At 38.8% G+C, this 27411-nt stretch overlaps 1 protein-coding gene across 1 annotated transcript in view; it reads right to left on the reverse strand.

Moving 5' to 3' along the window:
* ITGA8 (integrin subunit alpha 8) overlaps positions 1-23508 on the reverse strand; it is a 113214-nt gene extending 89706 nt beyond the window's left edge. The window contains exons 1-11 of the mRNA XM_039569095.1: positions 23221-23508; positions 22931-23055; positions 11945-12045; positions 9262-9385; positions 7759-7820; positions 6772-6817; positions 5686-5811; positions 4475-4519; positions 3023-3066; positions 1999-2055; positions 1760-1812 (exon numbers count right to left, since the gene is read on the reverse strand). Of these exons, the coding sequence (XP_039425029.1) occupies positions 1760-1812; positions 1999-2055; positions 3023-3066; positions 4475-4519; positions 5686-5811; positions 6772-6817; positions 7759-7820; positions 9262-9385; positions 11945-12045; positions 22931-23055; positions 23221-23405 (968 nt within the window). The 5' untranslated portion in view covers positions 23406-23508. The remainder of the gene's footprint in view (positions 1-1759; positions 1813-1998; positions 2056-3022; positions 3067-4474; positions 4520-5685; positions 5812-6771; positions 6818-7758; positions 7821-9261; positions 9386-11944; positions 12046-22930; positions 23056-23220) is intronic.
* Positions 23509-27411: the final 3903 nt, after the last annotated feature.

The raw sequence follows: 27411 nt of genomic DNA on the forward strand, positions 1-27411 counted from the left end.
GAACTGCTGGGCTAGGTCTACAGAGCTTTTTTCCTAAGATAAGCCTAATCTTATTATAGTAAAGCACCATTCCTAATAATCTTGTATTAATTTTTTCAGCAAATAACTTAATCAGGTTTCTCATACTGATAAGGACATCACCACCTCCTTATCTTTATCTGAATAAAATGCCTAAGCAAGTCTGAAGTGTTAATTTCCCTCTTGCTTTTTTCCTCTCTTTCACTCTTCCTTTCAGATAAATATTTCTATTGACTATATATGCAAACCAGCAAAGACAGACTACATATCTAATCAGACATGTTTATCAAGTAGAGCTTTTTGTGTTTTGTTTTCTGTGGGATGTTTGGATCTCAGGAAGAGTCTTTAGATTTCTTTTAAGATATAGACTGGGAGACCACACAGGCCTCAACAGCACTTTGATTATATTATTGACATAAACAGTGGTTTTAGAGGTACACAGAAAATATGAGACCTGCCAAGTAACCCTATGGTTAACAGGAAATAACCTGCACAGGAAATAGTTTGGTTCAGTGAGAAGTTAAATAATAAGTTCCCTGAAAGTCTAATGAGTGTCTATTACACCTTAGATTAATGTTTCTCCACCCTTTCACATTTGTAATACATCAGTAGGACTAAATTAATTCTGATTCTGTTTATCGTAAAACCAGAAATTTTCAAAAGCTGTGATACTATGCCAAAATCTGATCTCAGAAACTTGGAAAGATTTGAGTACTATGAACCCACCATGGAAACTGTTGAAGCTTCTGTTTTGTTGTTGTTCTTTTGTTTTGTAACTGCATTAACACTTTACCACCTTGTTACTTTTCTCTTCTCTTGCATTCCTCAGTCTTTAAAGGGTCACTAGTCACTAATAAGAAGCAATGACTATTTAATGCACTATGTTTAAGCACCTAATAAGAAATGATTACAAGAAAAAAATACAAAGTAGACATATCTGAGACATTTTGCAATAAGGAAGAGTACACTGCATCTCTAAATATCATCCTGGCTCATCTTTGTGCAGACTTCCAAGGCTGCGAGATTCAGGGATTTTTATGTCCTTGCTAGATAGCTACTATCAATATTCTCTGACTAAAGTCCTCTTCTCCTAAAATATTTAATCAGACTTCACATGACTTGAAAGTTTTGTTCAACAGAGCCTGAAACCCCCAAGTATCTTAGGGATATGATCCCCAAGCATCACGACCCTGGGAGCGGAGCATCATTCTCCCTCTGACACACACAATGCCTGCCATAACTATTGGACATAGACACTTGTTGGCCCTTGGGTGATAAAAATGGATGGCCAACCAGCAGGTGCTGGAATGAAGAAAGAAGAGCTGATGACATTGGAAGGCTGTTAAAATTGAGAAGTGAAGCTATGGATGAGAAGACTTACCTGTATGTGAGAATGGGAGAATTAACTTCTGACTTTCACCTATCTCATCCCAGTGGTAGCTAGTGCTGTTTATTCACTGTTTTTCTACCTAGATCTCTTTTCTAGGACTCTGGACACTCCTCTAAAACACTGCTTTCAATAAATATTTGGGAACATAAACTCACCCAAACTAGGCCTGCAAATACTCATGCCACTGTGACTGCACAAAGATAAGCCTACGTGAACAATTAAAATTAGAAAAGCAGAGAGCCAAGAAAAGCATTTTGAGGTATGAAGCACCTGAAAACCTACATTTATAAATAAGTATCAGGCATTGCTTCTATTAGTGTTCAGTGGAGCCAAATATATGTGGTAACCTACCCATCATTGTTAACATCAGATACTGCAACTGTGTACCCAAAATAAGACGCCATCTGAAAATAAAGAACAACAGATAGGCTTTCATATCTGATATCAAGTGTAAAGGTTTTTTACTGATAATCCTCTTTGTTTTTATGGTCATCAATACAAAAGAATATTTTATGTATTCTTGAAACTATGTTAATGAAACGACATGCTCTAGAGATACAATATTTCATCACATAGTTGCTTGACATTACCTGTTCACCAGTGAAATTCTGGATAAAGGTCAAGTCAGAAGAATTAATAATTGAGACCTGGTAACAGAACAATAAGGAAAGTTTCAAGCACACACGCAGATGCTACAGCATGACATCACTGCAAAAGAATGGTCCACACACTGAAAGATCGTCTAAGTGGCCACGAAAAAAACAATTATTTTTCTGTCTCACCACAATTTTCCTGTATGATCTTGAACAAATTGCTAAGATTTCATGACTCTCAGGTTCCCCATAAAAAAATAAGGAAAAGTATTTCCCTTCCTTGCTGGACACTGAACAGCAGCAAATCACAGACTATCAGCTAATCAGTGACTAGGCATGAAAACATAAACTTAAAACATAAAGAAGTATATACATACATATATATATATATACATACACACCTTTTTCCTAAAAAATTTTAAAAATGAGTTCCAGAGACACAAGGAATTTGGGGTCCACAAAACTAGTGAATGTGTCTGTGGCTGGGATCTCTTTTCCCAGTCAGGTTAGTTGTGGAATGTTTTTCCTACAAATTATAAGCTGTATCCACAAATGTATATTGTTTTCTCCCTCACTTCTAACTGCATATCATGGCTCTTTACATCTGGATTTCAGTGTACACACTTACAGCACTGAAAGTAAACACTGGGTATGAATAATCTGAACTTGGACTCCTCTGCACCATGGACACAGCACTGCACAAAAATATGCTAACCTATGAGTGAGCTTAGGTCTGATAACACGGTGGGTACAGGGATACTAGGCAGACTCAGAGCATGTAATTGTAATTGTGACTGCCTATTGAAAACAGACGTCAGAAGGGACTAAGTGCTTACTATTCAAAACCCAAACCAGTAAGGCATTTCAACCCACCCAGATAGCCTGAGGGTGAAAGTCAGTGGCAGTTTTCTCTGGTTTGAAAGTTTTGTATGAAAGAGACAGAAAATATAATGGAGCGTTTAACCTTACAAATAGCTTAATGGAGTTCTCATTATAAAAATTATAAAATGAAGGTACATACATAGCCGAAGTTCTGTGCTCCCCTTGGGACTCCAGCAACCAGCTCTGAAAGGATAAATGCAATCTGAGTGGTGCATGCAACATGTATGCCCTGCCACTTAAACCTTCCTTGATATATATATGTCAAAGCCCTTAGGATTTTGATTTGTCATCTGTATCAGAAAGACCTGTAAATCACTTCAAGCCATTATTTCATAAGACTATAGCATTCATTCAGTGCATTTACCTGCACAAAACGTTACACTCTGACTATTGAATACATCCATCCATGGATCTCTTTCTGTTTAGCATTGCTTAGCATAGCACAGTATAATAAAGTTCTTGGTACAATTCAGCTTGCTACCTGACAGCTGTGGATTGATGGAGCCAGAATTAGTTATGGCATCGCATACTAGAGCACAGAAGCTAAATAGAACTGTTCTTACAAATACTTCTTTTCTTTGTGCCTTCCAACAATTTGTCTCATCCATTATTTCACTTGATGCCATGTAAATCCTTGACAAGTTCTGCACAGTCTGCATTACAAGAAAATTTCTGTGAGTGGTGTTGGAGGGATCCACTGAGTAAGAACACCAAACATTAGACCTAGCTGCCTTCTAGGAGTAATTTTGCCCAATGGTGAAATCTTAAACAACTAGTAGAACAAATGAGTAAAAAAAAAAAAGAAGGAAAAAGCTAAGTCCCAGCCTGCAGTCTTACGGTCTAAACTTTCCCTCATTAGGATATCCACATCAGTAGACAGCAGCAGGAACTTCAGATAACAGAGCACCTCAGCCACCTGCTTGTAGTGACCTAGCCTTCCTCTGTTCCTCACTGGGATCATATATTCCCCTCTGATTGAATGTGTTTGGTCAAGAGGAAATGGAAGTACTAATGAAGGCCTGAACATGACACAGGATGAATCTCAATTCAGCTAACTATGCAATATTTTTGTGCCAGTCATTCACATGACATACTGATTCAAAGATCACTCATTATAAAACCTTGAGTATGCACTAAAAAAGAAGCAAAAAATGTAGCCTTCCCATACCGGCTGTACCTCTTTTTACCCATCACAGTGTTTGGCTCAAAACTGTGTGATTTTTTATTTATTTTTTGAACTCTTCATAATGCTGGACAGGCAACTTTAACTTCAGAGGGATTAAGCAGCAGCAGTTCTGGAGAACTGGGTTTACTTGTGGAAATGTACTATGTCTCTATTGGCTTTGTGAGTCTGGACCACAGAGCTGTTCAGCCCCTCAAGAAAGCCATCCCTTAAGGAATTCCGACTTTTGTGTTTAATTCTGTTATGTTACACTGTCTAAGGAAATAATGGAGAATACTGAGTATAGATAGCTTAAGTCTCACCAGTGTTTCAAATGTATAATAGGTATGTTCCTGTGCAGAGACCCAAAATGAAGAATTTAGTAAGTGCATGGCCATATGGTTTTCATTCAAGTACATAGGTTCTTACCTTGTTCAGAATCCCCAGTAAATTCCCCAGCAGTCACTGAGTATCCTGTTTAAACAATTAATTACAGATTAAAACAAACAAACCAAACAAACAACAATAAAACTTGATAAACAATTTCTTTCAAAAAATATGCAAGAACCATCAGATTTGTCTTTTCAATGGATTCTCTGAATGCAAGTCTTCTAACATTGGTATGCTAAAACTGTGTGGAAAAAGGAAAATTGTTTATCACATTATTATGACTAAATTAATGGTAGGTCTGAATGTATAAGAAATTGATCCCTCCTCTCCAAAAATGAGCTTCTAAATCATTAATACTTACTAATTTATCTGAAAAAAACAGCAGGTACTATGGTGTTTTGCCCTAATAGTTATGAATACAATTTAGGTCTTCATTATTGTACTGTAATGTGCGTGTCCTGGTTGAGCTTTATATGGAAAACAGATTGCCAAAGATGCAGTAAAGCACCTCTTGGAGCTTTAGTAAACCTGTGAGATAGCTACTATTGCAACAGTAAAAAAGACTTTTGGATTGTGTCAGGGACTTTAATTTCAGATCTATGGACAACAGTGCAAGGACATGTCTTAGCTTTCAAATTCCACTGAATCTTTTCTATAACTATGTGAAGAAAAACCTGCCTTACATGCAGAGACATGAGTATCATGAAAATTCTTAGAGATATGTACTAATTAAAAGTAGATAAGGAGCCTTTTTTCTATTAATTACATAATATCTTCAAATTGACTTTTGTTATTGCTTACTTCAATTGCATCTTTTAAATATCAGTGAGAATAAATTGGGTATTTGTGTAGTACTGTACAAAACACCACAGAACTGAATTTGAATTTATCTAATAAAAACTGAAATTGTCTTTTAATTACATTAAGTTCAATCCATCATCTTGCAATGGAAAAATCCATAAATGGGAAAATTTTGTACTTCTGCTTTAATTATTTAAAATCAAATAATAAGAACCCTAACAAGCCATTTAAGATCTCAACCTTCAAACCCTATTGCTGTACATCATTTCAAGAATGTTAATAATCTCACTGAAGTAACCAGCAAACTACCGATTTGCTGTTGTGCTTAAGGCAAAACATGTTCAAATCCTCTCACAATTGGGACAATAGTAATGTAGGGCTTGTTTTCATGTTTATATAAGACTCATGCTTTTAGAACATATTGTTAACTCATATAGAATTCAGCTTACCCATGTAATTGTCATCATATGAGGGTGGTGCCACTCCTGTTTGCTTCTCTCGTGCCAGTTTCCTCAGAATATCCTTGAAGGAATAATTTGCAATGATGTCCGCAATACTTGCAGTGATTACCTGACCTGGATTCAAACAGCTTCATAAATGAAAGGCACCTAAAAGAGGGCCAGATTCTATAAACAGGGCTAGCAGAACACCAAAACAGAGCAGAAAGGACGCTAACACAGCACAGATGCAAAGAGTAGATAACTTCTCTCAAGCTTTCTCCATTACTACCCTGAAAGTCTCAAGAGTACACATAAATCAATACAACAAGGCACTGAATCTCTATTGAACCATTACCAAAACAGCTCCAGACCCATTTCAATGTGCTAATTCAAACTAAAGTCACTGCACCGTATAAACGTAGTAGATCAATTAAAACAATTTCTCAATGGAGAATTCAAAGCTGTGAATTCGCTACAATCACAATCAATTAGACCTTCTCCTTTAAAAGCAATGAAAAAACACACATCAAAGAGGCTGACAGTGGGCAAGCTGGTAGGCAGAGGCTGGGAATCAGCTCTATAATACATGTAAGAACAAGTTAAAACAAAAATAACCTCTTAACCCTTTACTGAAACCACTTCAGGGTTTATCTGTGTGAGAAACTACATCTTGGAACCTACAGTGATGCCACAAATGAACTTAAAATACATGCAGATAGCTATAAAAGTTGGTGTTCAGAAACAAACAGTAACAAAAACTTTTAAAACTGTACATTTGCTGTACAAATATTAGCAATTTTTAAACCTGCAGTATTTCTACGGAAAAATTCAACTTATTAATTAAATGACAAATATACAAAATGCCAACATAAAAACAGTTATTTGTATTTGTTTAACTTCCTAGACAACCTACATCCTGGATTTTCACGGCTTATTTTTATGCTCAGTTGCTTGTTAAGCAATTATTTTGATTTACATTTGTTGAAAATAAGATCAGACACTTGTTATCTTAAACTGACATAACAGTGGAAATCTAGAACAGTGATACTTTCTGCTTCACTTCTTAGATCCAGTTAATCAGCCAGATGAACATACCTTGCCAATAAAAACTACCAGGCCCGCCTACTATCAGGTCTCCATTCTACAAAAAGCAGAATTAAATAAAATTACACAGGAAAAGGAGACAACAAAATTCAGCATGCATGGGAAAAAACAATGTAAATTACCAAAATAATATCAGAATCATGATAATGGAGAATAGCCATGTTCAAGGAAAGGATGTAGGTGCGTGGATGTCCAGGAAAATCGACACTTAAAAGAAGTTGAAATCACCCTAAATATCTTCACTTGAATGAAAGCCATTTATTTTGCCTCTAACCTAATACTTCAAAAATTGCCACTTATTCGTAACAAAACAAAGTTAACAGAAAAGAGGGTGCTCACGTTCAACGAAACAATAGTAATGTTTTATAGAGAATTACATAATGCAGCTGCAGAATGCTCAAAACAATGGCAATGGTCAAAGTTACCTGAGGTCCTGGTGCTGTAAAAACGGCACAGATAATAACAACCGTGCAAAGTTTATCCTTTGTCCTGTAACATTGTTTCTGGACCCTCTTGGCATTTAAGAAAAATCTAGTTCTTTGCGTTAAGTACTTTCACCCGCACATGACAATGGTTTTACCCAATGACTAGTCCGCCACCAAAAGTACCCTTATAAAGGCTATTTTAACTTTTTAAAACTAGTTGGTACCTGCCCCACTGCTTCCTGAAAGTCAAGTAAAGCATTTTAAGTGGGACAGAATAAGATAGAAGCACACAGAAGTTTTTGCCTAATTATCTGTTAAGATAGACTGAGTCAGATTGGAATGCTGCAAAGAGATGAACAGGTGCTGATTGAGTATTTCTTTTTATTAATGAAAGTTTGAAGCTTGAAAAGGAGGAAAGAACTTGCAACAACTTCAAAAAACTTTCCGCACGCAACAGCATGGGGATAAACTCATGATCACAGAGACAGCACTTGAACCATGGGGATATATCACAATGAAATTCGGTCAAAATACTTCAGAAGCAGAATCTCACCTTGTAAAAATCTAAGCTGAAACCTGCTTGACAAAAGCCTTGTCCTTCAGGATCTGCATTGCCTGCAATTATGAAGGTAGAAGCATTTTATTCATTTCACAGTGCATGTGGAAGATAACACAGACACCCCTGGAGCTATAAGGCTATGAAAAGCAAAACTGCCAATATATGTGAAAATATGTATTCTTTTTTAGAAGAAGAACAGCAAATCAAAACATTCTACAGGACCCTGAACATGCAGTCCCTTGTGAAGATTTTGAAAAATAGGACCTCCTACTTGGGACTTTCTCCTCTTACTGCCAAGAAAGGACCCTTGAAACAACTATCAGGGATTCAGTTTTAATTTAGCTGGAGATAAAAAAGCAAAAAACTCAACAAGACTGTAGAATGCTCACCACAGTCTGATCTGTTATAAATACAAAAATAAGTGTTTACTAAAGCATTCTCAAAAAAGGTTGACACAGTGGAAGGGTCAGAATGGGTACAGGGAAAACCAACCTTCCTGTTTCTGACTACTTTTATTTCTATTCTCCAAATCCTTATATAATTGTGCAAAGTGTGTTGGGCATGCATCTTATGGCAATACTATGTGTGCCAGAGAGCCAGAAGACTGCAGGCTTAGGAAACTGACAGTAGGAATGGCCACTTGAACTCTCTTTTCAAATGATGTAAGCCTTTGCCCAGAGAGACATCAGTAAGTAAATAAAACAGATCTTAAGGTCACCATTTCTTACAGATTCAGCTTCTTTCTGTACCTGTCCATGCAGGGACAAGGATGAGGCTTTAAAAGGAAGACACAACACAACTGCATTTAGAGCCCTACTACAACAGGCATAGAATGCTGAGCAAGATGAATGCCCTATAATAATCTAATCTGTGGTATTTTCTGTAGACCTCTAGGTAGCTGAACCTGGTTCTAAATATACATGTGGTTTATCTCTATTCCCCAAGAAGCAAGGCCCTGAGGTCGCTACTACACCTTCAGAACAGCACAGAGAAGAGTGTGGAACAGCAGTGCTAATGTGCATGGCTTTCTTCTGGGCTGAAAGTTCTTCACAAATGAGCTCTTGGGGATGATGCTGGCATGAGTGGTGATACAGGCTTGTGTGTTTCTATGCAGGGTCTGATCTTCAAATTGTGATCTTGTGATGAGACACTTATACTCGGTGTAAGTACAAATAATTGGTTTAATATGCCATCTGGTTCTTATCTAGATCTGTTTGCTACATATTAAAGCCATAAAAATTGAACCAATTATAGCTCATTACTATAACTGCACACACTTAATTTACTTAGTTTCTCCTCTTTCAATTAATTAGACAATAAAGCATCCAATTGCAGGCATATAGTTTAATATTGATTTTTCTTTACACCCTCATTCAATGCCATAACGTATAGTATCCTTCATTCAGCCAAAACGAAATTGTGTGAAGACTGAAAGAATGAAAACATTGAGTGCAAAATCGATTCCTTCAACACAGAACTGTTCATATTAATACTCACTGTTGCGACAAGGTGAATATTCAGCATAGGCACTGAAGTTCTGAATTGCTACATAGCAGGTGCCAACAGGGTCCTTCTCAGGGCTGTCTTTAAGGGTTCTCCAATGATACAAAGGAGCGCAAGCCTATAGAAACAGAAACACAAAACAGAAAACACACATACCTTTCACACACTCTTGCATCTAGCAAATGTCACTTTTAATAGACTGTGTTCAAGGATTCTCTGGTGTTGTATCATTCATATAGCAATGATCACAAGATACTGACAGAAGAAAATGCAGGACCACTGCTTTATCTAATTTCATTATAACCTGAAAAGCACACTGATGTTTCACTTATAGCCCCTTGGCAGCTGGTATCTGTCAGGGACTACAAGTCATATTTAAGCAATGTTACAAATACCCTCTAAGTTTGCTTCACAAGTAATATGTTTGCTCTATTACTGCTCATTGCACAGGAGCTGATCCTGTAATTTAAGATGCATATCACATATATGTAGCTGAAGGCAGTCCCAGTTCTGTCCTGGTATGTCTTAAGATAATAGGTGTAGCAGCAGAACTGACTCCACTTAGCAGGAGATTTGTCAGGATGTTGTATCATACTGTCAATAACAATCATCAGAGTGTCTGCCTTCTTATAACCCCCTGCTTCAAATATTCCTAGATAGGATACAGTTATAATGCATACAACAGTCTGAGTGAATAGCTTTCTGCTAAGGAAGTTTTGGCTAGATATTTAATCTTCTATGTAATGGCAGTAGTGTTACAAACATGACAGTGTAAAGATAAAAGATACACAACTTGTGTAGAGAGAAACATTATCTTTTTTTAAGGTAATCCAGATAATTAGAAAAATAAGAATGATAAACTATCAGGTCTGCAAGTCATTCCTCACAGTTTCCCTGAAAATCTTCATTGCCTGGGAGGGTGAAGACACCACTTCTCCCTGCAACCTTGCCTCTGTAAGATACAAATAAATCCTTCATTCACGTCCTATCTTGTCCTACTTATTCAATGACAAACCTGTCTACCTCTGGCAAGGTGTTGCTGTTATTTACAATATTGTATTAGCTTCTGTTCTGCAATCAGTACCAGCTCTATGAACCACAGTGCTACTCACTGCTTACCACAAAGGTCAGAGCTTCTGGAGCAATGGCTTAAAGAACAGGGACTCTTCACAGGCCCCTGCCTAGAAAACTGCATACTAAAACAGAGAGCAAAACCAGAGTGCAGCAAAGAGGAGCATGTGTCCTGTGGGGGTGATTTTAGGTACATCTGATACATCTGACATCAAGCCAAATGGATTGAAACAAGAACTCAATATAATCATAAGCATTGACTTAACAAAGTTTACTATGACATTCGTAGCTTAAAAAACAAGTTCCTGACAGTTTGATGACATTTTCTTTTTCTCCCCTTTCAGCCTACAAACCTTAACATATAAAGTCTTCCAGCTTTGCTGTCCAAATTTTTGCCTGAAAAGTGTTGACTCTATCTCAGTTTCAGATTCTGAGAATAGTTACCCCAAATAAAGAAAAGTTTGGTCAATATGGACACAGCACACCTGTTGGAGAGTAGATCTGTTGGAGATGTTGTTTTTTTTAAGATTTAAGATTAAGATTTAACAAATAGTGGTAAAGAAGTACTTTAAATTTGCGAATTATTTAGTAGAGAAAATGAAAAATGTTCACCTATTTTTAGAATTTTTATGTTTACTTAACTCTGTAAAAGAATAGGGGGATGTTCATTCACTACCTGTTTCATTTCAAAATCCTTCTGTAGGTTAACCACAAGGGTTACAATATAAATGAATGCATTTCCTTTCAATACTTCCTCCCTTATGACTACTTTTTAAGTAATAACTGGAAGTTTTAATCAAATTCCAAGGTACATTTTTGTTTCGTAATTGTAAAAACTAATAATGAACAAACCAATTATTCTTATCACAATTACTTCAGTGCTGTTTTTAATGTAAACCTTAATGCAAATGGAAATATAAAATCTCTGTGTAAAAGCAGCATCACCAGCACTTTACCACCTGCCCACTGCTGGAGGCCTCTATCAATACAGGTAAAATGTTCAGTGAAACTGGAAAGCAGATATTGCATTTTGACAGCCATCTTTATTTGGAGCTTTTTTATCAGCTGTTTTTATCAGCTTTTTTTTTGCAGCTGTTTTACCATGACTATAACACAGCTGCTCAAAACAATGTAAATGTGACAAAAGAGGCAAGTGTTTTCCTAACTGAACATCAACAGATGTTCTTGGTTTTCATAACATTTCACTACATTCAAGTACATGCAATTCCACTACATTCTGTATTTAATATTCCACATGTTAAATACATATCTTCATAATACAAAATACTTTAGAGCACAGAGCTATCAGTTCCTGTGTTATCTCTGAAATATGTCCATTATCTGTTAAAAAAATATCATCATTCACTTCCACAACAATATGATGTTCTGCTGTTTTCACATGGCAGTGGGATCATCTTCACTTGATTAGTTGAACCTGATTTTATAGGCTGCTTTCATTTTTTGAATTATATATATCATGTGTTTTATAATTCATGCAATAATCAGAGAGTTATTTCCATAATGTACACATAGACAGCTATTAAATATATACATTTGAGAAAAATAAACATTTTCTCCAAATGAATATCAAATGCATAAGACTTACCACAACTTTTTCTTTATGAGCTTTGACTGTTGCCCCAAACCACTGATTTGTCTTAAACTCAATAGGTTCCCTGGTGCCATTGACTTTAATTTTCCTGTTGTCTGACAAAGAAAGAAGCAGTATGTTGACAGCTTATTTTTAACAGTATTACCCTGTGAGCTATACAAGTGAAGAGATTAATGGATATATTACATTGAACCCACTTGTCATCATCCAACCCGTTTAACAGGCAATGGGCTTTCTGGTTTCAATTAACCTTTTCACTGGTCAGTAGAAACCAGCTTAAATTCACACATTAAAATTCAAAATAATTACACTTAAACTTTAGGAAAAAAAAATACACTCGGCTGGAATAAGAAATGCTGTGTTTCCCCCTGCCAAAAAAAGAGAAAAGTTTACTTGGAATTTATGATGAAGAATGAACAAGAATCTACAAAAATAGGTGAAAAGCCCTAAAAAGTTTTCTCAGATGTGGTAGAAACTTTCCATGTAAAAAGCATGTTCCATGATTAGTTTTTGTCAAACAAATGACATTTCTCAGCATGCTTATTCAAGGACCAACACTACAGATAGCAAAGGACTTAGTTTTTAACAGAATTACATGTGTACACACTGTCACAAGGGACAGCTTCTTAATGTTGCTTTTTATACACTCTTGCAGATGTCAGCAGAAGAGAAGCCATCCGGGCAAGGATTCAGGCCAATTACAATGCATTTCGGGTTTTAATAAAAAGCAGACATCCCCTCCTTTCACCCTCTGTTCTCTGAAGTAAACTGATTTCCCATATGTTCATGAGCTATGCTCTTCCCTTACCAGTCATTCCTAATGAACTTTTCAATTTATACATAAGCAAGGCATTACTCCTTCTCCCTTGTATCGGCATTCCCTTATGTTTGTTTCTGGTTCCTATCAGGAGGGATTTCTGAAGAATCAACCCTTTTTAGTCACTCTAAGTGAAAATAAAACCATATACTGTTTACCTTGGAATGTTAAAAAAAAAAAAGCAGTGTCAGACTATATTCTGTGGATTTACATACATTTTTAAATAACTGAGAAAAAATACAGTCAACATTTTAAAAAGTTATCACTACTTGGGATTTGCCCAGCAGGAATACAAGAGATACCTGAACATTTTCTAGGATGTTAGCTCACCACTGAATTCAGCTTATGGTAACCTCATAAATGTTGTAAACCAAATTAGAAAGAAAAATGCATCATACCTGGAGAACAAGGGTACTATATCTCTGTATTTTTTCCTAATAAACATGAGGGAAAATTGAATGAGAACGAATCTTTTAAAGTTTGAAAGTCTCTGAGGAAACATCTTCCTTCATACAAGTATTCGCTTCTGTGCTGTGCCAATTACAGAAGCTACTATTGAAGTCCATGCTTAGGGAGATAAATTTCAGGAATATTTAGCTCTTAAAAATTCAGGAAGTATAATTTAAAATTACTCTAAAAATAATAATTTTAAAAACATATTTTATTGAAGTTAGGCCTAAACTTGTGTGGATGTGAGAGACAACGTATTTGACACAGAGCATCGTAGGAGCTGCCAGCTTCTACCTAGTTGTTGGCAACACTACTTTCAATTATTTTTTCCAGTGAAGCCAGACCCTTTCAGACTTTAAAGGTTTCTTTTTTTAATGCTCCAGCAGATCTGAACATGATCAATGTCCACAGATGGGATCTTGATAGAAACAAAGCTTTTGAAGCTTGAAAATCAGCCACGGCCAGCTTACAGCAGCCGATGCTAGCCTGGCTCTGAGGATACTTGTGACCAGTATTCTAACTTAAAAGGAGCTTACATTTTCAATCAAAACAATATACTTGTCTACTGGCAAAGCATACCAACATTTGAAAAGAAGTTAAATTTTAAAACTTGGACAACCATTTGCAGGATTTATAAAACCACAGCTGAATTTACCAGTAAATCTGCAAGAACTGTACACACACACACACAGAATCCCACCCCATTTAGTGGCATATGGCATAGTAGGAATACTTCATCATGTGGCATGGGATTTTCATTATAAAATAATTTGAAAAATATTACAGACACGCAAATTAACAAATAGTTTTTTCCCCAGATAAATCTCTTTTGATATAAATTTTCTGATCACTTTTGTTCAGCATCCTTGCTAGACCTATGGAGTCATATTCCCAGTTTCTGAGGTTGTGCCTTAAAATACAGTTTAGTCTTTTGGATGTGACAACTGATCAGTATTTCAGAATGCTATAAAACAGCTACTGCTTCCCATGTAACTTTGGCAAAATAAAGCTCCATACGCAACTAACTTGTCTGAATAGACACAAGGTGTCATTACTGTACCCTGCTGCAATTGTCCACTTCTGAGCGAGTCATCCACTTACATCTGAGCACATGATCTAAGCCTGTTCTTCTCTTCCTAAAGCAAAACTCTGAGAAGGTCAGAAGAATCATGGCCTAAAGGTACCTTTTTTTAACTAACTGTAGATAGCCATGGATGACCATCTTAGATTAGACTCAGATAAAAGCTATTAATTTACCCAGATAAATTCCAATTCAATTAAAAAAAAAAAAATCTGTATGTTCCTCAAAACAGCATTATCTATGCATTTCAAAAAGTAGCATGCCTGTATCCTGATAACACCATTATATGACAGGGAAATATCTCTCTTTGTGCTATTTATGGGCATCTGAGGCCCACAGGCTAAGTCTATACTTACCCACAGCCATATTTTTGTGAGCAATGAAAACTTGGTGTGAATTTTTGCATTCAAATACCATCTTCTCTTCTGGAGGAGAATGCCTGGCCCCTTCCAGGAAGGAGTCCAGGCTATCTTGTATCATGTTATGTGACACTAGTGCAAGGATAGCAAGAGTACAAGGCAGCAGCTGGCCTGGGCACACAACGCCTGAGCCTGTCCACAGAGAGGTTCAAGGAGTGCCTGAGTACCAGCTGGATTGCTTCAGAGCCAGCCCAGGAGCTGTTCCAGATGGTCAACAGTCTGGATGACTCGCAAACTTGGCTTGAGATGCAGCTCCGGAGTCACTCATAATTGTACTGCCTAAGACTGTATTGCAGACTAAGGCCCAGACAATCAGGAGTATGCAAAGAACAGAGATTTATAAATATAAATTTAGGTATGAGGACATCCTTAAATTGCATTTCAGCAAACCCAAAGCACCTCATTTTCTACTGCAGGAGTCATGACTCCTGTACATGTACTGCCCCACAATCCATCTTCAGAAGCAGCTCTGGAGATACAGAAATATGGTTATTAAAACTATCATTCCTTCACCCAGTTTTTCAGTTGAGGTGCCTAGGGGCTACCAAAGGCAAAAAAAAGCCCCTTACATTGCCAAAACAGCAGCTGGACAAGTAGAAAAATTTGAGTTCGGACAGCAAAAAGCAAAGCTATGTTCAGAGCAATAGTGCAGATTCCCTTGTAGGAATTAAAGCCTGAATCTAGAGCAAGTGCAAATCCATCATTTACATATTAGGATAAATTTGGTGCTTTCTATGGGAACTGGTCTCCTCTGAGTCACTGTCAGCACATTATAAATAGTTTAACAGGCACGAATAAAACATTTCCCTTACCAGTATTTCTTTTTTGTATTAATCAATACCTGCATAAGAGATGTATGGGCAAACACTGGTAGCAACTTACTGTGATTCTTTCAGCTCTTGGAAACTGCAAGTAAAAAATGCGTCATCTTTTATAATTTGAAAATATTCAAATGAACAAAAGTAAATCAAGGTGGTGATCACTCAAAGGTTGGACTCCATTATCTTAGAGGTCGTTCCCAATCTAAGTGATTCTGTGATTCCGTGAAAATACTGTAATCAAACTTAACACAGGAAAACAATGCTTCTAATCAAAGTAAAATGTCTGTCTATGTAATACACCTGCAGCTCTTTCAGATAAGTTTTCACCATTCTGGAATTTTGAAAAGTATTATGTCTAAATGCTCTGTGTGTATTTCCCTGTATGTACTGGATGAACACAGATGTCCATTAACCAGGCATCTGCAGCAGGTTCTGTTACACTCAGATCTGTGCCTACATCCATGATGGGAAATCCCTTTCAAATACCAGTTTTGATATATCTGTGTATGTATGTACCTATGCATATTTTTCATCATATAAAAAATATAGGTGGAATAAAATGCAATACATGGATTTCATATATTTGTACATCATTATATATACACAGAGTAGAGGTGAATAATCACCTAAATCTATCCATATTTGTATAAAATGTGAATACAAACACATAAAACAAACAAATATTTCCATAAATTTATTCAGGTAAAGGAAAGTGAATATCCCTGACATGGAGACAACACTTGGAATGTTATGTACAGTTTTGAGACATCAGTACTTGAAGGTGTTTGGCCCAAAGAAGAGAAAAAACAAATATCTATTTGTGTTTCATACGCTGTTCAATAGGTAGAAAGAAGAGAGTACCAAACTCCCATTTGAGATATGCAGCAAAAGGAAAAGGGGCAACAAGACGCAAGTTGCAGCAACGGAATTTCTGAATAAATCTTAAGAGATTCCCCAGAGAGACTATGGATCTCCAGTCTGGGGTGAAGCTGGCTACAAAAGGCCCCGGGCAACCGCAGTTAACTTTGAAATCAGCTCCGCTGCATCATTAGTGTTCTGGCTTACAGAAGGGAAGAGGGAGAGGAAGGGTTTGTACTGGCATACTTGCTCCCATATTCTAGAAGTGAGGGAAACGAGGCAATCCTGACAATCCTACCACCCTATCACTACCCTAAGAGGCCAATGATACCACCCATTACAAAACAAAGGTAACTCAGTAACTTTCACAGGGTCATTGATATTAGACCCTCACCAGAGAGACAGAATTCAAATGCAAAGTTAAACACTAGGTATGAACTAAGCCAAACAATTGCTTTTAATTAAAGCTGGGGGAAAAAAGGGACTTCGTAGTGTTGAGAAACAGTAAAGATATGCAAAATGCTGTCACGATGAGAAGAGCTGCTTCTATATTTAGATTTATCTGGTTCTGCAACCATCTATTTTATTTCTGTTTTTTACTGCAACTTAGCTGCTATTCATATGAGTCATTTTAATTTAATAGATCATATCTAGAGAGCTTTATTTGGACTTTCATTCCATGATTTAAAAAAAAACCAAACTGAAATCATCAAACTCAGTAGGATTTTTTCCCTAAATAAAATCTGATCAAAAACAAATTAAGCCCTCAGGGCTTGAACCAACATAGCTAAGAGTACTTTTTCCTTTCTTTAGATAAGGCTGAGACTTACAAAAGAAACTCATGAGGGTCTATTATAAATCAGAATGCTACAAGTGAATCATGACGTTCCAGATAAGGTCTTACTGGCATAGTGGACTAAAAAGTGTCCACATTTAAAAGTACAACAAAGTTCTCTCTCAGCAATTTATCTTGAGATGCAAATTCTGTTTTATAACAGGATTCTAAGTTTTCCCCAGAATCTTACTATCTCAACAGCTAATGATTTTTTCATGTAACTAAAGCTCTTGAGTCCCACAATACATCTTTTCCTTATAGAGTACCTGGGTTCTGTTACAATCAGCTCAACTTCTGGCCAGATTAGCTCATGTTTTTTATCAACTGCGCGCTTGGTCAGAACTGATTTACATTCCCCTTCCCTGCTCCTCTTCAGAGGCTGTTCAGATTTTTTCCAGCTAGTTTAGAAAAATATAACCTATTTTAGTAAAACTGGTAAAGTTAACTGATAGCAAAGAAAACACCCCAGTGTGTTCTGGAAACTTAAGGGAAGTGGTATCTAAAATTCTGCCTTCAGAACCTAATTTAAAATATAAGAACTTGATGCAGTCTATCAAGTATTACAACTAAAAGTGACCTTTATAATAAGTTTCCAAAATCCAAACTATCAACTTTTTACCAGATTTCAAATGCAACAGTGCACTTTAGGGGGTATTTAAGTCTGCTTCTGGCTGCAAGATGCTTTGAACGATTCAGAAGTTTCCTAGTTCATCAAGAGAGGAGAAAGTTTTCTTGATATTGCTCTCCTGCTACCTCTCCTGGCAGCTGAATGAAAGAGCACACAGCTGAAACAAGGACCTGGTAACTCTACCTCAGTGTTAAGGCAGAAATAGTCATTGTAAACCCATTTCATACAGAAGAAACTGAAGTTAGCTTTGTGTAGGTAAGAAGGAAAGACAGACCACAAGCCTTTAATATGATGCCAATGCTTGTTTCCCCTGTCCTCTCATTGAGTTTCAGAGTATCACAGCCTTACACTGCAATGCAACCAGACAACTTCACAAAGTACGGAAACAAGGGAGAAGAGTCACTGCACTTCAATCTATATTTCCTGGAGTAAGGGGATACTAAAAGCCTTTCCATTATACTTTATCTCAGTTCCATGCTGCAGTGGAGCAGGTCAAAGCACCCATTGTGCTTTCAAGGGCAGTGCTTTGAGCTTCTTCCCAGAGCCTTGACCCTGGCACACAGATTTAGGGAGCTTTAAAGAAATGCAAACATGGGACTGCAGAGTCAGTGCTGTATCAACGGCAGGAAACACAGAGAGCCCCTGCTAAAGCCCCTTCTTGGCTGCAGGCCATTTCACTGGCCAACCCATATGGGAACTTCCAGTTACATGACTTGCTCATGGATGGGTCAGCTCTAATCCTACATGACAAAATTTCACCCTCCTTCCCTCCTTTGCCCCTCTGTTGCTTGTCAGGAATGCTTTTTCATCAGTAGGATTAATTATTGATGGAAGTAAATAATCTCATTGCTTTGGAAACCTCTGGGTTAGCTACTATGAAGAACAGAGATAGGTGGCCTGAGAAATTAGTAACCATCTGGGACAACTACCTCTAGAGCAATTTCAGTTGGGTGATGTGGCTTTTAGGAATGGGCTTCAGATACTCCTGCACCTCTACTAACTCCAGTTAAGCCATCTTCTCAGCAGGGTAGTGTAATCCACATACAGTTCCACAATGATACAGGTTATGCAGCTGCTCACAGCACTCAGACCATCTTGAGCATCCTAACACATGCACAGTGCCACAGAGATGATTTCAGCAGATGTCCTGGTTTTGAGTATCACTGCTAGTAGTAGGCAGCTCAGTCTGTGTTTGACAGGTTGAACATGGCACTCAGAAGTAGTCATGCAGTTTTTAAAGGTTTTTTGTATCATTCATTGGGAATACAGCATCTACTCCCTCACCTGATCTTAGTCTCTGAGGAAAAATTAAAAGAGTAAGGGGGCTTCATAAACCAGACTTTTCTTTTGTCATTTAAAGCTTACATGATCCAAAACCCAAAGTTTAATACTGAGTGCCACAGTCTGTGTGGTAACAGGGAGGTTAGCTGCACCTTGCCAGTGACTGTGGGTGCATCCCCTGCAGTGTCATATCCCTGATCCACTGGGGAACACTGCAGTTGTCTCCTACCAGTGTCAGGATGTCAGATTCAGTTAGGCCTGGCACTCGTGTTCTTCCTTCGGGATTCTATGGCTCAGGATATAGAATGACTTTTTTTTAAGTAACACTTCCGTTATTTTAAAAATAAAAATATATTTCTCACATAACTAATTAAATAAGCAAATCCCTTCAACCAAAGAGCCTTTACAGAACCAAAAACCATTCTATCTCAGCACTGAACATCATAAAATTAACCTAAGCAAGACTAAGTTTTTAACTAAGGTGTCTGTCACTTACTTGGTTCCCTCATATCCACACCATGATATTTGAAAACATTCAGAATCTTGACTAAAGCCATAACAGAATGCTAGTCAGTGTCCACACTATTTTCATTTAGTAGGACCAAGATAGTAACAGTGTTAATACAAATAACATGAAAGCCTTTGCAAACAAATAACCTCTCTTGAAATTAGGTGTGCTATTCTTGTGGAAAGAGAGAAATAATCTGTGCAGTTACATATGAATCTTACCAATTAGATGTCCACTTAAGTTACTTGTTTGTGGCAGTAAAACTCCAAGTATCATCCAAGTATACTCACTGTATGTTCTCTCAAGGGCAAAACATAACTTGCACTGAATGCAACATACCTGAGCTTCATCTGTGCATTCAGTCCTCAGAAACAGAAGACATGAGCCCTCCTGCTCATATGTAATTTAAGCCACTGTCTTGCAACCTCTTAGATTTGTTAATCTCTTGAATTTTTATGTAATAGTGAAAATTTTAGTTTCTGTGACCTGAAGCAATTTCACATATTGAACTTCGGATATAGTATATATGAATCTGCTTTACTTTAACAATTCATTAGAATTTAGAAGTCCTCCCCACTGACCTTCTGAGGCTGAAAAATGCAGATTTAGAAAATTCTTTATCTACTTGTTGGTTCACACTGCCTTTTAAGTGTTACATTATACTCTCCCTTTCTTTTCAGTTCCACTCAGTTTTTACTTCTGAACTTAATTAAGAATGCTACAAATTATTCAGTAGTTTTGTTTCTTTTATTGTGCTTTGCTTAGCTAATGGAAATGAAAGAGATATTATTTAGTTAGAACTAAGAAGAAAGTATTGAAAAATGGAAGCTTTGTATAAAAATGCATCAAAATGAAATCTTTCAGCTCTGAAGCAGCCTCTGTAGTTCTTCTGTTTTGTTTCAGAAAACATTTCCAAAGCTCTACAAGACTTTTAAAGATCTCCTATGAGGCATGAAGCATTAATCTTTAAAATTAAAGCTGCTACAACTGAACTTTTAGTCTTCTAACAACTTTTGAGTGTTTCTGTTTTGGAAGAAAGAATAATCTTGTGGTTAAGGCACTGGAAGAAGAAGAAAAACTCCCAAGTCAGTTACCAGTATCATCATCAACTTCCTGTATGATCTTCGACAACCTGGACTGACTTTTTTCTCTTTATCAGAATAAATATTAAAAGTGGGAATATCAATATTTCTGAGTGATGTTGTAGGAGAAGATATAATGAGTACAAAATGTCTGTACAAGAAAGAGCCATGAATTGAAAACACTCCATGTATTTACTAAGGACTAAGTCCTAGTAGGCATAAAATAGCTAAAGGCTTCAAAAGAAACTGTGTGACAGACTATTTGAAATAGCTTCACCTAGGATAGAGCTCATGTGTACTACTCTGCTTGGCGGAAGAGTGGAAAAGAAGGAAAACTCGATCCTGTAAATAGTGAGTTTGGGAGAGAAAAAAATGACATGAAATACACATCCACACATCAGCAAAAGGAGTCACCTAAAGCTTATTGGGGATGGCCTTTCTGTTGCTGGCAATGAAGAATGAAGGGGTTGGTACAAGCCATGCAAACCTTCCTGGGGTCCTTGTCTACAGGACATTGCTGAATTGTGCCAAATGACACCTTTACTGCCCTTGGGACTGGAATAAGAGAGCCAGGGACAACACTGCAAAACCTGTCTATGCTGCCATCCCTCCCACAAGACATCTCTGCCTACACAATGGTTGCTCTCTGGCTGGACTTCAGCTGTCTACAAGTCAGGATTCTACCTATGGACACAACCATCTCAGCAAGACTGAATGAACCGCCCTCTGGAGATTCCAAGCTGAATAGTTGTGTGATACAGTCCAAAGCCTTACTGATATTCTTCAGTTTGTTTGTGCCTTTATTCAAAACATAGTTTTCTGCAAAAGGACATCTCTGCAAAGAGTATGGAACTGTCCCATGTTTCCCATAGGAAAGTCAGATGTCCTTCTAGTTTCATCACTAGACTTTCATTAATTTTTCAAAACTCCCCTTCAAAAACGTGCTGGAATTTTCATTTGGTCTGTAAGTTTTATATTCAAACTTGAAATTATTTTGTATAGCTAATACGTTCCACTTTTGTTACACGAACTATCTAACCATAAGATGGGAAATACATGAATATTTCCTCTATTTCCTCATTTTATTTTAAATATGTACACTCAGGACATATCACAATTAAAATAATGTGCGCATACTGTCTATGTACATTTCCATTTCCATACATAACCAGATGCTGTACATAGCTTTACCTGCCCAAGTAACCATATACACGCACCTGAACTATCACTCACTCTGGGAAGAATGCTCAGCATCATGGGACAGTCATCCTGTTCAGTGCTCCTAGACACTAACACAGTAATAGGATGTGGGTTGTGGGAGTTGGGAGGAGTAAAGAACTGCTGTGTTTATTTGCTACAGTTAAGTGAGCTCTTATAATTTAACTTGTGCTTTCAGAAAAAAAAATTGTGTTCCCATTTCAATAAACCACAAATATTAAGATTAAATATAACCTAAAGAATAACTTTTGCTTAATGGTCAAACTGTCAAAGTCTGCCTAAATAAAGGAATCAGTTTTGAAGACTCTGCAAACACTAGGTTTAAATTATTTTCAAGACCTATAAAGAGACAACAGAAAGCATAAACAGCTTGAATTGTTTAAAACGTGTGTTCCCTCTAATTAAATAAGAAACATCTGTCATGGGATTTTGGAAGTGGATATAATCTATCCACATTGTGCCTAAATCGGTTTACATCTAGCTTCACTGTTCTGAAACTCTTGCTTTCTGAATAGAATTAAATAAGTATCCCACACGAGGCACTTCATCCATCTGAACAGCCAGAAATCCCCTCGTTGAAACTAGCAGCAAAGACTAGAAATCCTGTTATTTCCAAGGTTCAGAGACGTTTGAGACAAGGCTTTTGGGGCTTTGCCTTCTGAACATGCAAAAGTGTTTTCAAAAGCAGGAATCTGCAACAAATGCCCTTCATAGAAGAAGAAGGAAAAAAAAAAAAAAAGGCAGTTATTAAGATGAACTGCTCATGCTGGAGGTCACAGTCCTGTTATTTCCCTGGGGACCATTGAACCATTCCCCGCAAGAGCACATGCATTCAGACTCCCAGGAGCGGGATTTCTCCGGCGAAGCGCAGATACTCGGATCAAAGCGACCCAAGTAAAGGGATCGCGGAAGGAGCCGAGGGGGACCCGGGCACGGCGGCGCGACACACACCGCACTGGCCGCGGGACAGCCGCGCACTTACTGGTGTTGTCGAAGGGGATCTGCCTGCACCGGGCGGCGGGCCAGGCGCAGTAATACACCGCTCCTCCTTCCACGATATCTGGCTGCGTGGTGTTGGCTTTGGGAGCTCCCACCAGGACACTGACCCTGCGAAACACACCGGGAGGGCACCGGGGCGATCAGAACAGGCGGGCGATGGGCACTGTCACGCCGCGGGCGCGATGCCGCCGTTCGCCCACCGCCTTCCCAAAGCGTTCCCCGGGCCCGGGGGCGTCCCGGCCCGTCCCCGCCACCCCTGGCGGCGGCACTCACGTGCTGGGGTCGGGGATGTAGAAGTCCACCGAGTATCCGAAGTAGCTGCCCGGGGGCCCGCTGTACACCGTCAGCTTCTCCTCATCCAGGTTGAAAGCCACCAGCGCCGGCGCCCAGAGCAGCGCTGACAGGAGGAGCAGCGGGTGCTGCCGACGGCGGGGCCGCCCGCGGCTGAGGGGCAGCATCCTCGGCGCCTCCGCGGCCGGCTCCCGCTGGCGCAGCGGAGCGGAGCGCAGTTGTGCGGCGGCCGTGCGGGGCGGAGCGCAGAGGTGCGGGGCGGTGCGGAGCCGGGCACTGCGGAGCGGAGAGGAGCGGTCCGGCCGCGCCGTGCGCGGGCGGGGGGCGGCGCGGGAGGCTCGGCGCCGCTCGGCCCCGCTCGCCCCCCGGGGGAGGCGCGCTCGGGCGCCCCCTGGCGGCGCGCGGCCGGGGCAGCGAGTGCCGCCGCCCGCAGCGCGGCCCGGGGAGGCTCCCGCGCGCCGAGCCGAGCGCCCAGAGGCCCCGCCGGAGAAGCTGCGGGAAACGCCGGCTGAGGAGGAGAACGCCGTGACTGCCCAGCAGCTACCGATGGCTGCCTTGGGGCGGCCGTGCTCCCAGCGGGAGATGTCGGGGCGTGGGCTGCTGGTTTCTAGTTGAACTTCTCTCGACTTCCAGCATTTTCAAGAGTTTAAACTGAAGAGCCTGGTACTTGAAAATCTCTTTTAGGAAACTGAAGTGCATTGAAAAAATGTAAACCTTTACAGATTGTTATGTGGCTGCTCGGCATGGCCATTATTAAATAGAAACCAAACAACCCCAGTAACGAAAAAACCCCTTCCAACCAGAGGAAACATGTAAAGCCGGGCACAGAGTTCAGAACGCGTTACAAGATGTATTCCTCTATTCCTCTCAAAGTTTCTCCATGAGTGCCTGACTACGTAAAGCTTTAATAAGCTGAAGGAGGCACCTCGCACTGGCGCAGAAGCGAGCCTTTACCACAGCTCCATGCAGGAGCAGGTGTCATGTCGCTTTTCCCACAGAAATAACCAATTGCACGTGGCACAGAAATGCAATGGTGCTTTTAGAAAGCTCCTCTAGTAATTTCTTCGTAAAAGTAATCAAAACTGATGGGGCTGTATAACTCCTGTCTTGAACTGTTCTGCCCCTGCAAGCCCCACAACGGAGTTTTAACTGGTTTTGTTAAGAATATATAGAAAAACCTGACTGCCTGAAATGCTCCCTTCCTCTACAAAGCTAAATGTGCCATTACACCCACATCTTAAGGGGACAGCATTATTTATATTTTTTTTCTACCAACGCAAAGGTAGGAAGAAAAGGAGAAACATTTTATTTTCCATGTAATCAGCTCTGTGACAACAAGAAAAAAGAATAGTTTTTCGGCATTTATAACGCAGATATGTCCAAAACAGAATCAGAGAAAGAATAAAAGAATAGAGAACCCATTTATAAATATGCTACAGTGGATCTACCTATGAAAGCAGCTGAGAGCAGTTTGTTTTGCTCTGATATTCTGGTTACTTCACTTTTGTGTTTATTTTATTTTAAGTGCTCTATGGCAAGATTATTCAGATAAGACTAACATGCCTTTTCACAAAAATAGAACTGTGTGTTTATTTCCAGCATTAACTGTGTGATCCTTAGCTGTCCCCACAGGCTTGTAATATCCCTTAATTCTGCTTGCCTTATATTTATGTCAAATTTACTTTGTTAAATGGTGAAACATCACCATTGACACTATTTCATTATTTTACATAGTACAAGTATCTCTTAGATATCTAAGCACCTGTAATAAATTCAGAAGTGAGGTACTTCTGAATGACTTTAGGATTAACACCTACTCTTAAAAGTCATGCAGTTTTAAGACAATTGAAGGCATTTGGAAGTTGTGTTGCCTTATGCTAAATAATGATGATGATGATGATGATAATAATAATGCTCTTTCTTAGCACAGCAATCAGTTCCAGGGCTGAGTGTCTCAAATGTAGTTTCTGGGGCTCAGAGAACTACTCAGACTGCTCAGAAGTGAGAAGGCAGCACATTCTGGTGCTGTAGCCATTTCGTACAGATCCATCCAAAACCGTTAAAATTCAGTAATTAGCACACTTGAAGATAGGTCAGTGTTCACACCAATGAAGCTGAAGAGGCATAAGCAAGAATACAGGCAGTTCTCATGTGCTCCCCTTGTACCTGCCGTTCAGTTAGAAATACATGCCACCTAACCTGTTTGGTTTGAGCTGAATTTTAAAAAGTAAAAAAGTGCTTCAAACAGCTATCAGAGCTAAAACCTGTAGGAAGGCAGGGCAGCATGAAAAGAAGGAACTGTCTATCAAGATCTTCTTACCTCCAAAGTGTTAACCTACAGCAGTCCCCCTCACACTTTTCCTTTTTTTTTTTCTCTCTATAGAGACATATGCATGCAGGATATTCCAAATCAATTTAAAGAGATAAACAAAACCAACTAGTTTTGCTTCTAAGGATTTTGTTTCTCTACACAACCTGGATCTGTTCTGATCACTGGAAGCTTATTTCACATCTTGCTTTCCTCAGACTTTAGAAATGTTTGAAGTGGACACTGATCTGTGCTGTGTAAGTGGTAAGCAGCTCCCCCAGTTGCTGGTTGGCTGAAGCTTGCACTTTAGTATACCTGTGGTCTGATACATTAACTGCTTTGAATATCTAACTAAAAAGTCTTAATAGGCTCTAGAACCATACCTGGAGCCAGGACAGAGAGCTTTTATAAGAACATTTAGCCAAGAGTCTAAAAATCATTATCTACCTTACAGAATAAATGGAAGGTCAGATGTGGGATTAAGTAATTTATGAAGAAAAATATAAGATTAATGGTGTGGATTTCTACAGCTAATATTATGTGCAGTTGGTGATGTTAGTATGTCATTACGGTGTTTCCAATCTTAAAAATAACTGAGTCAAATCTTCTATGGAAAGTTTTGCTGAGGCAAAACTTAGTATTTTGCAGGAGGCTTCATTATCAGGGCTTTAGTGTTATTTATGCTATTACTTAGTAATGAACCTGCTAGCAGAGGAACAAGTATTTCAAAGAATCGTATGGGTTTTTAACATAAATCTTATAAAAATTAATGACAATTTTACTGTTAAATCTGTTACTGTTTCAAAACATGGCAGTACAGAAGCTGAAATGTCCAATTCCCACAGGAAAACTTATCTTTCAATTGTTTCCTAGTTTTGTTTCTGTAGGCCAGAATCCTTCACCTAACTGTAGTTGAAACCACTACATAGACAGTATTTTGTATTGATTATCCTGTCGCAAGGGGATAAAATGAGGATGTGACCATGCTTTACAAACAGAGCGAGTCTGTGGGATCTGAATTCAGGATGACATGCTGACAAAAGATGTTCAGCATTCCTCTTTGAACCTTACCTTTGTGAACATTGTCCAAGTTAAAAATCTCAGCAGAAGTAATTCCTACATGAAAAGCATTAAAGTTAATTTTAGATTGAGTAGATTAAATCTTATATCAATCAAAGCATATAGTCTGCAGAAAAATGTGTTTCTTTTCAAGAGATCTCCAGGAAATACTGATTTTTCATTAGTTATAGGTATTAACTAGTTTAATCACACAAAATCAATGTAAAACAGTCTAATGAGCAATCCACCATGCTGGTAAAAGCAGGGACTGGCTGCTTTGTGTGTGAAACCCCAAAGGACGGGACATTGCAGGGGAAGCTGTGGCTACACTGTGTTCCCACTGCACCTCTGGCTGTTGCCAGCAGCAGAGCTGCAGCACAGGGCTCAGCACAGCCACGGGAAGCTGAAGGTGCTCCCTTGAACATGCTTGATGTTTTGTGCTGAGCAGACTTGCTTGCAAGCCGGAGCACCCAGAGTAGCTGTCCACAGCCTGACTGCAGACGCTCATCTAGTTGGACAGCAAATTAGTGCATTGCACTAAGGGAGGTTCTTGTTTCTGCTCGAGAACTGATGTGTAGACACAGCCACTCCTCTCCCCCAGTGGATTTTACTCCCACATCAGTTGCCTGCTCCATCAAGGCCCATCTTGGGTTTCCTGGACCTAAACTCATCCACACAAGGAACAGAAGAGGTAAGAGAAAGCATACAGATGGACCAGATAAGCAGAAATTGTAACTGTATGAAGGAACAAAACTTCAACAAAAGTATCCAAAAACCAAAATGCCCAGCATGTACTTAAGTGATTC

The sequence above is a fragment of the Corvus cornix genome, chromosome 2 (genome assembly GCF_000738735.6).
Source record: "Corvus cornix cornix isolate S_Up_H32 chromosome 2, ASM73873v5, whole genome shotgun sequence".
NCBI lineage: Eukaryota > Metazoa > Chordata > Aves > Passeriformes > Corvidae > Corvus > Corvus cornix.